At 49.8% G+C, this 14,026-nt stretch overlaps 1 protein-coding gene across 1 annotated transcript; it reads right to left on the reverse strand.

The window, feature by feature from the left end:
• Positions 1–3,507: 3,507 nt before the first annotated feature.
• LOC141943736 (transmembrane protein 209-like) lies at positions 3,508–11,053 on the reverse strand. The gene is made up of 10 exons (XM_074869393.1): positions 10,944–11,053; positions 9,462–9,601; positions 9,287–9,345; positions 8,399–8,530; positions 7,189–7,427; positions 6,631–6,825; positions 6,376–6,490; positions 6,187–6,284; positions 4,512–4,585; positions 3,508–4,023 (listed from the first exon to the last, which is right to left on the reverse strand). The coding sequence occupies exons 2-10, from the start codon at positions 9,596–9,598 to the stop codon at positions 3,969–3,971; spliced, it is 1,104 nt and encodes a 367-aa protein (XP_074725494.1). The 5' UTR covers positions 9,599–9,601; positions 10,944–11,053; the 3' UTR covers positions 3,508–3,968.
• Positions 11,054–14,026: the final 2,973 nt, after the last annotated feature.

A 14,026-nucleotide genomic window follows, 5' to 3' on the forward strand; every position in this document is an offset into this window, starting at 1 on the left:
TAACGGTCGGTTCACACCAATAACCAGCAGCTCCCCCGGCCCCACAGAGATAAAATACAGTACAAAAAATACATTTTCTCATCCCAAAACACGTGGGGTTCCCCGCCCCCGCTGGAGTTCTCACAGCTTTTATGTACAAATGGGGGGGTTTTGGCAGTTTACGACTCAGAGACCTTCAGCATGGGGGGGGGTGGTGGTTTAGTCCCTGCTGGGGTCTGAGACCACGCGGCCGCTGCCCCTCCCCCACAAAGGGAGTGAAAGGCAAAGCCCCGGGCTGAGATAAGGAAAGGTTTAATACAACAGTGCAACAGCAACACAACAAACAACAACAATAACAATAACAGTGATAACAATGAACAGAGCAAAATATCTACCAATACAGCAGTGAGAAGCGCGATGGCACAACACACGTGTTAACCGACCCCTCTGGCTTCCGCGCCAGGATGTGATGTCAGTCCCAATGGTATCTGAGTAACCCGTCCCAATGGTATCTGAGTAACCCGTCCCAATGGTATCTGAATAACCCGTCCCAATGGTATCTGAGTAACCCGTCCCAATGGTATCTGAGTAACCCGTCCCAATGGTATCTGAGTAACCCGTCCCAATGGTATCTGAATAACCCGTCCCAATGGTATCTGAATAACCCGTCCCAATGGTATCTGAGTAACCCGGCTAGAGCTCCCCCCCCACTGCGGGGGAAACTTAACCCTATCCTGGCTAAGCCAGGACAGGAGGGCTTATGGATTTTTATTCCCCTTAATATTTTTTTTTTTAAACCATACAATTCTAAAGCCTTCATTTGCCAGAATTTACAAGAGATTCTCCTCTCCCATATATAAAATATAAAAATACTTTTTTGGCAAATATTGAACAATTCTTCTTTGAAACAAACCCAAGTAGGTTTTTTTGCCCCAAAAAGCCTGCGGGTTTATGGAGCCCGGGCTCCTGCCGAGGTGCTGCAGCTGCGTGTCAGTCCGTGAGGCTCCCAAATCAGAGGTTATGAGCCAAAAAGCCAGTGAAAAGATCACTGGAAAGGTAAAGGAAGGGCAGAGCTGTGGTTGTACTGGAGGCATGGGCCAGGGCAGAGCTCGCAAGGCTGCCAGAGGTGGATGGTGGGCTTACTTTGAACAAAAAATTTTAAAAAATTTAAACCCCCCCCCAAAATAAAAAAATTAAAAACCCCAAAAATAAACCCCCCAAAAACCCCTAAATAAAACCCAAAAAACCCCACAAAAATCCCCAATCCCCAAATCCAAAATACTGCAAAAATCCCTCCAAAACACCAAAAAACAACTGAAAAACCCCAAAACACCAAAAAAACAAAAAACCCAAATCCCCCCCAAAACCAAAACACCCAAAAACCTGAAAACCCCCAAACTCCAAAACCCCCCAAACCCCCCAAACCCCAACCCCAAACCCCCCCCACCCCAAAACCCCCCAACCCCCCCAAACCCCAACCCCAAACCCCCCCCACCCCAAACCCCCCCAACCCCCCCAAACCCCCCAAACCCCCCACACCCAAACCCCAACCCCCCCAAACCCACCAAACCCCAAAACCCCCCAAACCGCCCAAAAAAAACCGCAAAAAAACCCGCAAAAAAGACGCAAAAAAAACGCAAAAAACCCGCAAAAGACGCAAAAAAGACGCAAAAAAACCCGCAAAAAAGACGCAAAAAAACCCGCAAAAAAGACGCAAAAAAACCCGCAAAAAAACCCCGCAAAAAAGACGCAAAAAAACCCCGCAAAAAACCCGCAAAGACGCAAAAAACCCTACAAAAAAATCTCCCAAACCCCTGTAAAAAAACCTCCCAAACTGCGGCAAAAAAACTGTAAAAACCTGCAAAAAACCTCCAAAAAACCTGAAAAACAACCCGCAAAAAAACCACGGAAAAAAACCTGTAAAAAACCCACAAAACAACCTGCAAAAAAACCTGCAAAAAAACCCTGCAAATAACCTCCCAGACATCGGCAAATAAACTGCAAAATCCTCCCAAACCTCGGCAAAAAACCTGCAAAAAACTGCAAAAAAACACCCGCAAAAAATGCCCGCAAAAAACCCTGCAAAAAGCGCACAAAAATCCCGAGCAAAAACGCACAATAAAACCCCACGTAAAAAAACCCGCAAAAACCGCAAAAAAACGCGCAAAAAACCCGCAGAAAAACCTGCAAAAAAATCTGAAAAAAACCCTGCAAAAAACCCTCCCAAAACTCGGCAAAATACCCGTAAAAAACCGCGCCAAAAAAAGCGCAAAAAACCGCGCCAAAAAAAAGCGCCCAAAACTGGGCCAAAAACCGCGCCAAAAAAAAAACCGCGCCAAAAAAAAAACCTGCGCCAGAAAAAAAACCTGCGCCAGAAAAAAAACCTGCGCCAGAAAAATAATCTGTGCCAGACAAAAAAGGTGCAAAAAAAAGGCGCAAAAAAGGCGCCAAAAAAGGGCGCAAAAAAGGCGCCAAAAAAGGCGCAAAAAACACCGCGCCGAAAAAAAAAGGCACCAAAAAAAAAAGGCACCAAAAAAAAAAGGCACCAAAAAAAAAGGCACCAAAAAAAGGCACAGAAAAAAGGCACCAAAAAAAAGGCACAAAAAAAGGCACCAAAAAAAAGGCACCAAAAAAAAGGCACCGAAAAAAAAAGGCACCAAAAAAAAGGCACAAAAAAAGGCACCAAAAAAAAAGGCACCAAAAAAAAGGCACAGAAAAAAGGCACCAAAAAAAAAGGCACCAAAAAAAAAGGCACCAAAAAAAAAGGCACCAAAAAAAAAGGCACCAAAAAAAAAGGCACCAAAAAAAAAGGCACCAAAAAAAAAGGCACAAGAAAAGGCACAAAAAAAAGGCACAAAAAAAGGGCACAAAAAAAAGGCACCGAAAAAAAAAGGCACCAAAAAAAAGGCACCAAAAAAAAAGGCACAAAAAAAGGCACCGAAAAAAAAAGGCACAAAAAAAAGGCACCAAAAAAAAAGGCACAAAAAAAGGCACAAAAAAAAGGCACAAAAAAAGGGCACAAAAAAAAGGCACCGAAAAAAAAAGGCACCAAAAAAAAGGCACCAAAAAAAAAGGCACAAAAAAAGGCACCGAAAAAAAAAGGCACAAAAAAAAGGCACCAAAAAAAGGCACCAAAAAAAAGGGCACAAAAAAGCGCCAAAAAAGGCGCAAAAAAACACCGCGCCAAAAAACAGGCGCAGAAAAAAGCGTCAAAAAAAAAGGCGCACAAAAAAAAACGCGCCAAAAAAAAAAAGGTGCCAAAAAAAAAAGGTGCCAAAAAAAAAAGGTGCCAAAAAAAAAAGGCGCAGGAAAACGGCGCAGAAAAACCCGCAAAAAAAACGCAAAAAAAACCAAACCCCCCCAAACCACCCCAAAACCCAAACCACCCCTAAAAACCCCCCAACCCCCCCCCAAACCCCCCAACCCCCCCCCCAACCCCCCCCAACCCCCCCCAAACCCCCCCAACCCCCCCCCCAACCCCCCCCAAACCCCCCCCAAACCCCCCCAACCCCCCCTTACCCCCCCCCAGTCCCAAGGGTTCCCATCGGCCCTCGGTCCCCTCTGGCGCCGGCGGCTCCTGCCCTGCCCAGATCCCTGGGCCCTTCCTCGCAGCTGCGCACACCCTCGGCAGGGCCCGGCCAGCCCCCGGAGGCAGGGGGGGGTTAGTCCCGGCATCAGTTCAACTCGGTTCTGCGGGGACCCAGAACGGAACAGAAACGGCAAAAGGCTTTGAAACAGGAGCCCTTGGGGCGAGGAGCCGGGAAGAGAAAACCCGCCGGGGGTTTGGACGCGGGGTCGTCCCGGCAGCAAAACATTTTAAATAATATCGTCCCCAAACCCGCCCGGGGAATGCCCAATGCTTCCCCTTCCGCCCACAAAATCCAACTGAAATGGTCCATTTTCGTAGTCAGTCCGTGTCAATCCACAACGGAACGATGCTGCTCGGTTCCTCTCGCCATCGTTCCTCGGAGCCGCGGCCTGCGGGGATGTTACTCTCCAAAAATCCACAGGACGTTGACACCGGATAAACCCAGATTGACACGCCTGCAGAAATGAACAGGGTCGGAGTGAACGGCACGGAAATTTAAGCGTCTCTTTCAAATACTACATGAAAAACTATCCTTCGTGCACCACCAAAAACCCAAAAAACCCACCGAAACCACCAAAACTACAAACAACCCCCCAAAACCCGCCAAAACCACAAAAAAACGCGAAAACCACAAAAACCCCACCAAACCCCCCCCCCCACCAAGCACCTGTTTCAAACATTCTATGAAAAACTCCCCAGGGGGCACTTCACCGCGCAGCATCGGGCTTTGCCGTGACTCCAGCGCGGCTCTTTGAGGCCGAAGCGGAATCTGGACGTCGCTGGTCGCTCCCACCCGTTCACATTTCTCCGATTTTACGAAAAAGCCGCGACCGTTGCAGACGCGAAGGTGGTTTTAGCCCCGTTCCCGTCCCCCCGCTGGAGCGGTTCCAGCTCGACGAGGAGCCTCGCGGCAGGATGTTCCCCTCACCCCGGCACTGCTCACCCCAGCATCCCCGACTCCTTGGTCTTGATGATGTACAGGAACATGAGCAAGGTGTGGAACAGGTTGTTTCTGCCCTGAAGCCACAGAGAGAGAAAAAAACTTTGAAGTCAAGTCCCCGAGGAGAAATCCCAGCGGGATTTTCAGGCGGAGGAAGCGGCCGTTGAGAAAGCCACCGCAAAATGGCCTCACGGGGGGGCTGGCGGCGTTTTTGCCTTCATCCTCGGCTCTTTTCAGTGAGAGAAATACCAGGAAAAAGACCAAACGTGGGTTTTGGCTGGGTTATCATCTCTAAATACTTGACGTGCTGGAGGTTTTTGGAAAGCAGAGCAGGGGTCGATCGAAAATTAAAATTCACTGGAGAATTTTGCTAGTTTGAGAGCGGAAGCTGCGCTGGGGCTGTGCGTGTGGTGGGGTTTTGGGGGTTTTGGTGGGTTTTGGTTTTTGGTGTCCTTGGGTTTTTGGGTTTCTTGTATTTTTGAGGTTTTAGTGGTTTGTTTTTTTCAGGGTTTTTGGTGAGGTTGGGGGGTTTGGGGGGTTTTTTGGAGTTTTTAGGGGTTTTGGGGGCTTTGGTTTTCTTTTGGGTTTTGGGGTTTTTTGGGGTTTTGAGTTTTGTTTTTTGGGGGGTGGGTGGGGGTTTTCGGGATATTTTGGCGGTTTTGGGTATTTTTGGATGATGGGGTTTTTGGGGGTTTTGGTGATTGTTTGGGGGACATAAAAAGGCCTGAACCTTAGGCCTCAAACCAAAGCCTGACCCACAGGCCTCGCACCAGAGTTGACTTCTGAGTGAACCTCCCGACAGCACCCTATCCGCATGAAATACGACCAGATTTCCTCTGAAAACTAGATAAAGAATATCTCTTTTTGGACCCTAAGCCAGCTGTTTCCTACAAGACAGGAACTCCTCGGATGCGCCCCGGATCCTGGCCAGATCCGGGATGCGCCCGAGTGAAGCCGATCTACCGGATGTTTCCACGCCCCTTTTTTCCATTTTAATAGGATTTGTTTGTTAAACTGTATAAAAGCAGGACCCTCAAACAAAACTGAGCCCGGGAAGAAGGGAGGGGTGAGGGGAGGTGTTTTGTAATGCTTCTCTCTGTCCCAGTCTGCCTGTTAAGTGTTGGGTTTGTGAGTGTTTGAATCAAAGCGATGTTCTTGTTCTCCTTCCCCTAACGAGTCTGGGGTTTTGCCTGTTTTAACGGGTGAGGAAACCCCTCCCTGTCCTCATCTCAATTCCTGAGCCTTTTTGTTTAAATTTTTCTCCTTCCCAGCGCTGAGGGGGAAGGAGCGAGTGAAGGGCTGCGTGGAGCTTAGTTACCCTCCGGGCCTAAACCAGGACAGAAGCTTCCCCCCAGGATTCTTAGGGACAAGCCCCGGGTGACAACACACATCAAGGATTACGTGATGTGGTATTTTAAAATAAGTTGTTAGAAAACAAACAAGAGGAAGCTACTGCCTAGGTATGTATGGACCTTAAACAGATACTAAATCTACTATTCAGGAGCAGACTAAGTACAACATCATGGTCAAAGGCCAAGCTAAGGTTTACTGCCTGCACTGAGCCAGCCTAAGTGTCAACAGTCAATAAATGTGGCTAAATTGAGAAAAAAAAAAAGCCCCAAATCAGACCCCAATCAGATTTCCTGACAGCCGGAGGACACCGCTACCACCACCGTACCTTGGGCAGGTTGTAGACGTGGCGCCGGTAGATCAGCTCGTGGTGGGGCGGATTGATGCTGCTCTGGTAGATGCAAAATACGTTTTCATTCGAAGTGTCTGCAAGTGAAAAGTTCCAAAGGTGTCGGGGATTTCAAGGGTGCTGACGTGATCCCAGAGGCCAAGGGCAGCTCAATGTGAGCGCCGGTACCTGGTTTATCCGGTGTCTGAATGAAGTGTTGGGAAGTGAAGGTTTTGCCGTCGGGATATTTGGGGTGAGGCGGCAGCCTGGAGTCGAGGTAAGTGCAGAACACGTGCGTGATGATCTGGAAAAATTAAAACAAATCTCCCTTGGAGTCCTTTGCGACTTGTCTCATCCATAAAAGCCAATCTCCGATAAACCCAACCCCTTCTCCTGACCAAGCTTTTCCGATCAAATCAGTTTGTTTTTTTTACCTAGTTGAACTCTCTGCTGCTTCTGTTCTTCGTTCCGAAGGAAGGTGTGCAGTGCCTTGAGGTCTGTCGTATAATCTTCTTCGCCCGTAGGAGAATTACACAGACCGGGGGAAGAGCAGTAACGAGACCTTAAGCTGCTGCTTTCCACTGGCCCAATGCCAGTGGGGGACGGTGACCCGCTAGGAGAGCAGCTGCAGCTGGAAACCTTGGGCAAATTAAAAAAAAACGCTCGTATCACATAAAGAAGACAGAATTCCACCTTGATTTGTAAATGACATGAATATAAAAGACTCTTGTTTGGGGTTTGGGTTGGGTTCTTTTGGTCTCCTTTGCGCTGACAGTTTGATTTCTTGTTTTTGCTTTGTTCTGAAACAAACCAGCTGCTCCAACCCAATGAGGTGACACGAGGGAAAAAGGACAGATCCCGATAGGACAAACTGAGATCTGCTTCGCCAAAGGAGCAAAGACACACACAGACAACTCTCCGCTGGCTGCTGCTCCCCTTCAGCGGCACAGGGCACAAAGCACAGACCCAAACCGTACCCTCGGGAGCTGGCCTGGTCCTTACCTGACTGGAGCTGCTGCCTGGGGAATAGGTTCCAGCACCGCCGTAAGCAGCGCTGGTGCTTGACAGAGCCTGTCGTTGAGGGCTGTACCCTGGGGTACAACCGGTAGTAAACTTTGGACTGGCGCTTGGGCAGCGGGACGGGCTGGAACTCAGCACACTCTGGCCCTGGATCGGAGGAGAAGGTGTCAGAGACGGGGCTTTCTTTGCCGCCAGCTCACGCGCTGGAGTTGTTTGTACCGCTGCAAGGAGGAAAAACAGAATTAGCATTGTGGATGCAGCAGCCCCAAACTCTCCTCCCCCCTTCAAACGCAGACACAACGCTATCTTAAGGCAATTTAAAGAAGATGCTAGAAGGGACGCTAGAAAAACCAGTGTCCCTGCAGAACTCCGCAGTCAAGCCACTGACAGAAAAAAAGAGAAGACTGAGACACAGGACCACAACTCAGCACGAATCCTGCAGCTTCAGATTTCAGTTCAGTGTTACCAGGCACCTTGCGTAACCCAGGGGGGTTCTCTATTCCATCAGCTCCTCCACCTGCCTACTCTGGGCATCTTTAGGCATTGAATGTCTTAATTTATCTCTGCAAATAAACACAGGAGATGCTTGAACCTTGTTGTTGCAGCATTATAACCACCTGCTGCCCATTTCCTAGGGGCAGACCAGCAGAGTGCAATACTACCGTGCTAGCATTTTGCTTTTGGTCTATTTACCTTGTCAGGCTCTTTTCAGAACTTTGCTTGGATCTTCAAAAGCTTTCTGAGCGTCCACTCTCTAGGCTCATTTTCTGACGAAGGTCTGTCTGCCCCTCTCATTTGGTTCTCGTTACCCAGCGTGACAGCAGTAGGACATCAAAATAAAATACAAACCTGCGCTCTCTGCCTTGCTCCTAGTTCCATGGATAAGTCACAAATTCCTTGTCACACCTCACAGTGTTCAAGTCTCTCTCTGCCCTTCAGCAGCCGCTCTCATCCTGCCCTTGTTCACCGTCTCTGTGTTTGTTTCCCCGCCAGTTCTCCCCACAAACACTCATCAAATTATCACTTGACACTGTGAATTTTAATAGGCTGCAGGTAATTCAGTTCACCGCTCCTGTCAGATGAGGCCATTCAGAACTCACTCCACTAAAGAATCCCACCGCTGAGAGAGACACCATCTTGAAACAAAAAAGAAGAACTAAAAAAGATTGCCGGAGATGTTTATTGCACCCACCTGCATTCTGCAACCCCAGCAGGGTCTGCTGGCGAGGACTCATGACCAAGCTGGTCGGTGCCACCGTGTATTTGAAGTACACCCAGAAATCAAATAAGGCATTCAGGCTGAACAGAGATGCAAGTGCAAGTTCTAGAAGAAACAGAGAAGTTTTTACTGTAGCTTGAGCGTGGGGAATAACAAAAGTGGGTTGTTTGCAAACATGGGCATATGCCTACTACAAACAGGTCATTATTAGTGCTGTCAAGAAGTACCAGTTTGGGCAATATCTAAGATTTCTTCACCTTTTTATGTAAGAACCTTCGGAGATAATTTTCCTTTCTATATTGAGATTAATTTATACTGCTACAATTGAATTTTTAAAGACAGACAGTCATTTTCCAAATCTACTACAATTAAGTTTCACAGTCTTTCTCAAAAACCATCCTCTGTCAAATCATCTGTCACTCATCTCAGGATTTTTCTCCTCCTCTTGCTTCATCCTCTAATCACGTTTGATGCAGCTGGCTTAGAGTCTGCTCCTCCGAAACAAACTTTAATTCTTGTGAAATGCCATCCACGCCCACGGTACGACACGGCAGTAAAATCTGCCGTGTTCCCCAAAGCCTCACTCCACACATTAAACAGATTTAATGCACCAAGTAAGTTCTCCATACCTAAGAAAGCTGTTAACACTCCTTACCTGTCACTAAAACGGAAGAAATTCCAAGTTTCAAGGGAGATGGCAGAAAGCAAACCAAAGTTTTGGTTTAAATTTAAAACTAACAAAAAAACCCAATTTAAAAAAAAAAAGAGCTGGTTTAAAGACCACCTCTCCAGCAATAAAACTGAACAAGTGAATAAAAGAAAAGAACCCTGAAAACTAATTTAAATGCTGCAGCAACTCACCAATATACCAGAGTGGCCAGTATGTGATGTTGTAATAGGAGCTTATGAGTTTTCCAGACCTGAGAAGAAAACAAAGAAGTTATCCTTTTGCAACTATTCAGTCCCAGGAAACATTCAGGCAGATACAAAGGAGGAGGCTTTGCTTGTTTGACTCAGATGTAACAAATTAACGTACATTTCAGTATAGATCATGCCTGCGAGAGACACATTAAGGAGCCCCCAGGCCAAGACCACTTTCCGGGCTTCCATCTCCTTCCTCATCTTGACGGCCCTGTCGATGACGGAACTTGCTGGACTCTGCTCTGCTGCCATGATCTGCAACAACAAACACAGAGAAATGACAGAATTTGACAACTTTTGTACAGTAAGACCCTCAGTCAGCACACGATTAAAGAAAAAACAGCAGTAGTCTAAAACAGACTATGTAAATGGACTTTTCCTTTAGCCAGAGTCATGTTTAGCATATTTAAAAAAAACCAGATTCTTTTTACCAGGAAAAATAGGTCATATTTCTTCAATGAACTCTACTGTCAGCACTGTCACCTCATCACCTGACTTTTTCTTCTAGTCCCATCACCAAAATATGCGACTCTTCCTTCCTGCCACTCACTGAAAAACTTCTCACATCATTCTGCACTAGATGGGAACATAAAGAATTTGCTTTCTGGGACAAATACTGCACCTTTACATTACTGCCTTCTTACTGGTACAACGATTCAACGGTGAAATAGTGAACATCAGGATTACCGGGAGAATTCTACAAGAGCACATTGCCTGGTAGGTTTTTTGACAGGTTTTTCACACGCTTTCAGCCCCAAGACTTCCCTTCCCACGCTGACAAATGGAGCAGCCCTGAGCAGAGATCCTCTCCCCGACCCTCACACTCCCAACCTCTCTCCCTGAACCACGTCCTCCTGCAGAAGCAGAAGCTGCACTGTTAGGACACTGAAATCAAAGGGACATTTGGTCCCTTTCTACTCGCTGAGGGGGGCTGGCTGTGGGGTGTTCACCTCCAGACTGAACTACGTCCTGCCCCGTCCCCTGCCCTCTTCTGCTAAGGCACAGGCATGAGGGGAGGCCTCACCCTGACACCCCAGCAGGCGCTGACCCCAGGGCCACACAGGGAGGTCCCCCACACCTCCCCTTGCCCCAAACCCCCCAGCTTCCCCCCACGCCATCCCCTCTGCCACACACAGCCCCAGCTTCCCACACCCTCGGCACCTCCCCCCCAGCCCTGTCACACACAAACAAGTGCCACAGCTTCCCCTGCCACGCACAGGGACCCTCGGGGCTCCCCCTGCACAGACCCCACTGTCACACGCAGGCAGCCTCCACAGCTGCCCCCAGACACCACCCCCCCACACCACCCCGGGGGGGTCTCCACAGCTGCCCCCACTGTCAGAGAAGCTGCCTCACGGCTCCCCGCAACCACACCTCACCGTTACACACCGGCAGCCCCACAGCTCACACCGCCCTCACACAGAAGAGGCCCGACATGTCCCCCCCATCCCGACCCCTGTCTCACGGAGGTGGCCCCGCATCCCCCCCAGTCCTGACCCACCACACACAGGCGGCCCCAAATCTCCCCCCTCAGACCCCCCCGACCCTGTGCAGGCCCCAGGCGCCAGGCGGTGCCGGCGCGGGGCAGCCACAGTACCTGCCGCAGAGCTCGGGCTCCGGAGAGGTGAGGAGACACCCCCTTCCCCTCAGGCAGCGCAGGGGGTCCCCTTTTTCCAGCCGGGACGGACGCGGCGGGTGCCGGCAGAGCGCGATCCTCACACCCCTCAGAGCCGCCGGCCGCCCCGGCTGCGCCTGCGCGAGTGTCGCCGGGGCGACCCGGGCTGCGTAACACGGGGGGACGCGGAGCCTGTTGCCGTGGAGACGGGGAGGGGGGCGGGACCGCGGGGAACGCTCGCGCCGCGGCCATTGGGCGGGGGCGGCCTTTTGGCGGGAAGAGGCGCGTGAGGCGGGCGCCGGGGCCGCCACGTTGGCCGCGCTGGGGAGAGGGTGAAGATGGCGGGGAAGGGGTGAGCGGCTGGCTGGCTGTGCTGGGCGCCCTTGCTGTGGTGCAGAGCCACATGTTGCCGTGCTTTTGCTGAGGTATCTTTATAGCTAAATGTGCTGGTTGTTGGCTAGGGGGAGAGTTTTCTTCACAGTAGCTAGTATGAGCTCGGTTTTGGATTTGTGCTGGAAACAGTGTGGATAACGCAGGGATGTTTCAGTTATCACTGAGCAGCTCTTACACAGAGCCGAGGCCTTTTCTGCTCCTCACCCCACCCCACCAGCGAGTGGCTGGGGGTGCACAAGGAGTTGGGAGGGGGTGATACGGAAAATCCGGTCGAGGAAGAACTCTCTAAGACTCAGAATCAGAGTATTAGAAAGCAGGCATTGTTTATTACAGCGCTGGGTGCACGGGGGATTGCTCCTCCACAAGCGTGCACCCCTTGGAGCGAAAAGCGGCTCCTTTCTATAGTGTAAAGCGTTTACCTAGTCATTATAATTCCGAGAATAGGGAGAGATATTACAATCAGTTTTGAGAAATCACTGACATAAATGCCGCCCCAAGTCCCTCTCCGTTGCGCCTGCGCAGTGGCTCCTGGTGGTCTTGGGCGGGGGTCTGCAGGATGAAGATTGAAGATGCCTCCTCTGCCTCTCGTGACTTTTCACCTAGTTAGCATTTCTATAGTCATGACAACTTAGCCTTCGTTGAGTCCCCATTCCTTATCTTGGGACTCAGTAGTTGCAGCTCCTTCCTTATCTCCAGAGCCCCTCCTGCTGAGAGCCCGCCCTTTTATTGCGTTATCCCGCCTGACCAGTGTCTCTCTTCGTTGTCTTGCATCCGTTTTGTTAAGGTTCCTCACTTCAGGGGCACAGCCGGGACAGCTGACCCCAACTGACCCAAGGGATGTCCCAGCCCATACGGCGTCATGCTCAGCCTGTAGAACTGGGGGAAAAAGAAGGAAAGGGGGGGACGTTCAGAGTGATGGCGTTTGTCTTCCCAAGTTGCCGTTACGCGTGATGGAGCCCTGATGTCCTGGAGGTGGCTGAGCGCCCGCCTGCCCATGGGAAGTGGGGAATGAATTCCTCCTGACCTGCCACGTTAACGGGTGAAGCATCGCTACAAGTCTTCTCTCACGTGGGGTACGCAACAGATTTCAGATTTCTACAAAATATTACAGAATTAAACCGCACTCATGCCACTCCATCTGCATTTTTCCCCTCTATCCATTAGAGCAAAGAAAAACGAGACAAGGTGAAAGGTTTTCCTTGCATTAGAAATTGTTGGGTTAAGGCAGACGTTTGGCTTTTTAAAAAGAATACAACAAGAGAAGCATCTCAAGGAGATCCCCACCTGCCAGGCTGCTCCTGTAGTTATCTGACAGACATTTCAGAGGAGTCTAAGAGCCCGGCCTAAGGCTAAGATGTGCAATTGCATTTTTGGGATCGACGCAACGTCCAATCCCCAGGGAACCCCACTGACTGCAACGGGATTATCTGTGGAAATGACGCAAACAGGATTTTACCATGTTCCTCAAAAGACTGACAGGCTACTCCCTCCAGAAAACCTCTGCTGAAAGGCAACCCGCTTTAAGCTGTCGTATCAAGACGGCTGCGAAAACTTACAGAGGGGTCGGTGGGCAAGTCAGTGTACCACTTGCGGCCTTTGAATTCCCCTCCTCTGTTCTGGGAGGTACACAGTGTATTGGGGTACCCAGGGAGCAGGGTACATGGTATATTGGGGGTACCCAGTATATTGGGGTACACAGAGTATTGGGGTACCCAGGGTGCGGGCTACACAGTACATTGGGGTACACAGTGTGTCGGGGTACACGGTGTATTGGTGTACCCCGTACCTTGAGGTACACAGGGTGTGTGGTTTATGGGGGTGCCTGGGGACCAGGCGCAGGGTATTATCGGGGTGCAGAGTTATGGGGGTGTGCAGGGACCTGGGCCCCGGGGCTGCTTCTAGAGAAACACCCAGGTTTAGGTCCAAAAAAAGAGAATTTCTGCCCATCAAGAGCCTTTTGCAGGCGAGTAACGGGGTACAGCTGGGGAGGGGGGAGGCGGGGGGTCAAGCCCAGCTAAACCCGGTTCTTCCAAGTCCCCCCTTGGTACGGCGATGGATTTAGGGGTGCTGAACCCCAAGAAAAACCCAAACGAGCGTTTGCTAAAACAAACTCCTTTAATACAGGGAAAGCCCGGCGGCTTCCGGGGGAGACAAGAATCACCAATAACGGTCGGTTCACACCAATAACCAGCAGCTCCCCCGGCCCCACAGAGATAAAATACAGTACAAAAAATACATTTTCTCATCCCAAAACACGTGGGGTTCCCCGCCCCCGCTGGAGTTCTCACAGCTTTTATGTACAAATGGGGGGGTTTTGGCAGTTTACGACTCAGAGACCTTCAGCATGGGGGGGGCTTATGGATTTTTATTCCCCTTAATATTTTTTTTTTTAAAATCATGCAATTCTAAAGCCTTCATTTGCCAGCATTTATGAGAGATTCTTCTCTCCCATATATAAAACATCAAAATTGTTTGGCAAATATTGAACAATTCTTCTCTGAAACAAACCCAAGTAGGTTTTTTTGCCCCAAAAAGCCTGCGGGTTTATGGAGCCCGGGCTCCTGCCGAGGTGCTGCAGCTGCGTGTCAGTCCGTGAGGCTCCCAAATCAGAGGTTATGAGCCAAAAAGCCAGTGAAAAGATCACTGGAAAGGTAAAGGAAGGGCAGAGCTGT

The sequence above is a fragment of the Strix uralensis genome, chromosome 5 (genome assembly GCF_047716275.1).
Source record: "Strix uralensis isolate ZFMK-TIS-50842 chromosome 5, bStrUra1, whole genome shotgun sequence".
NCBI lineage: Eukaryota > Metazoa > Chordata > Aves > Strigiformes > Strigidae > Strix > Strix uralensis.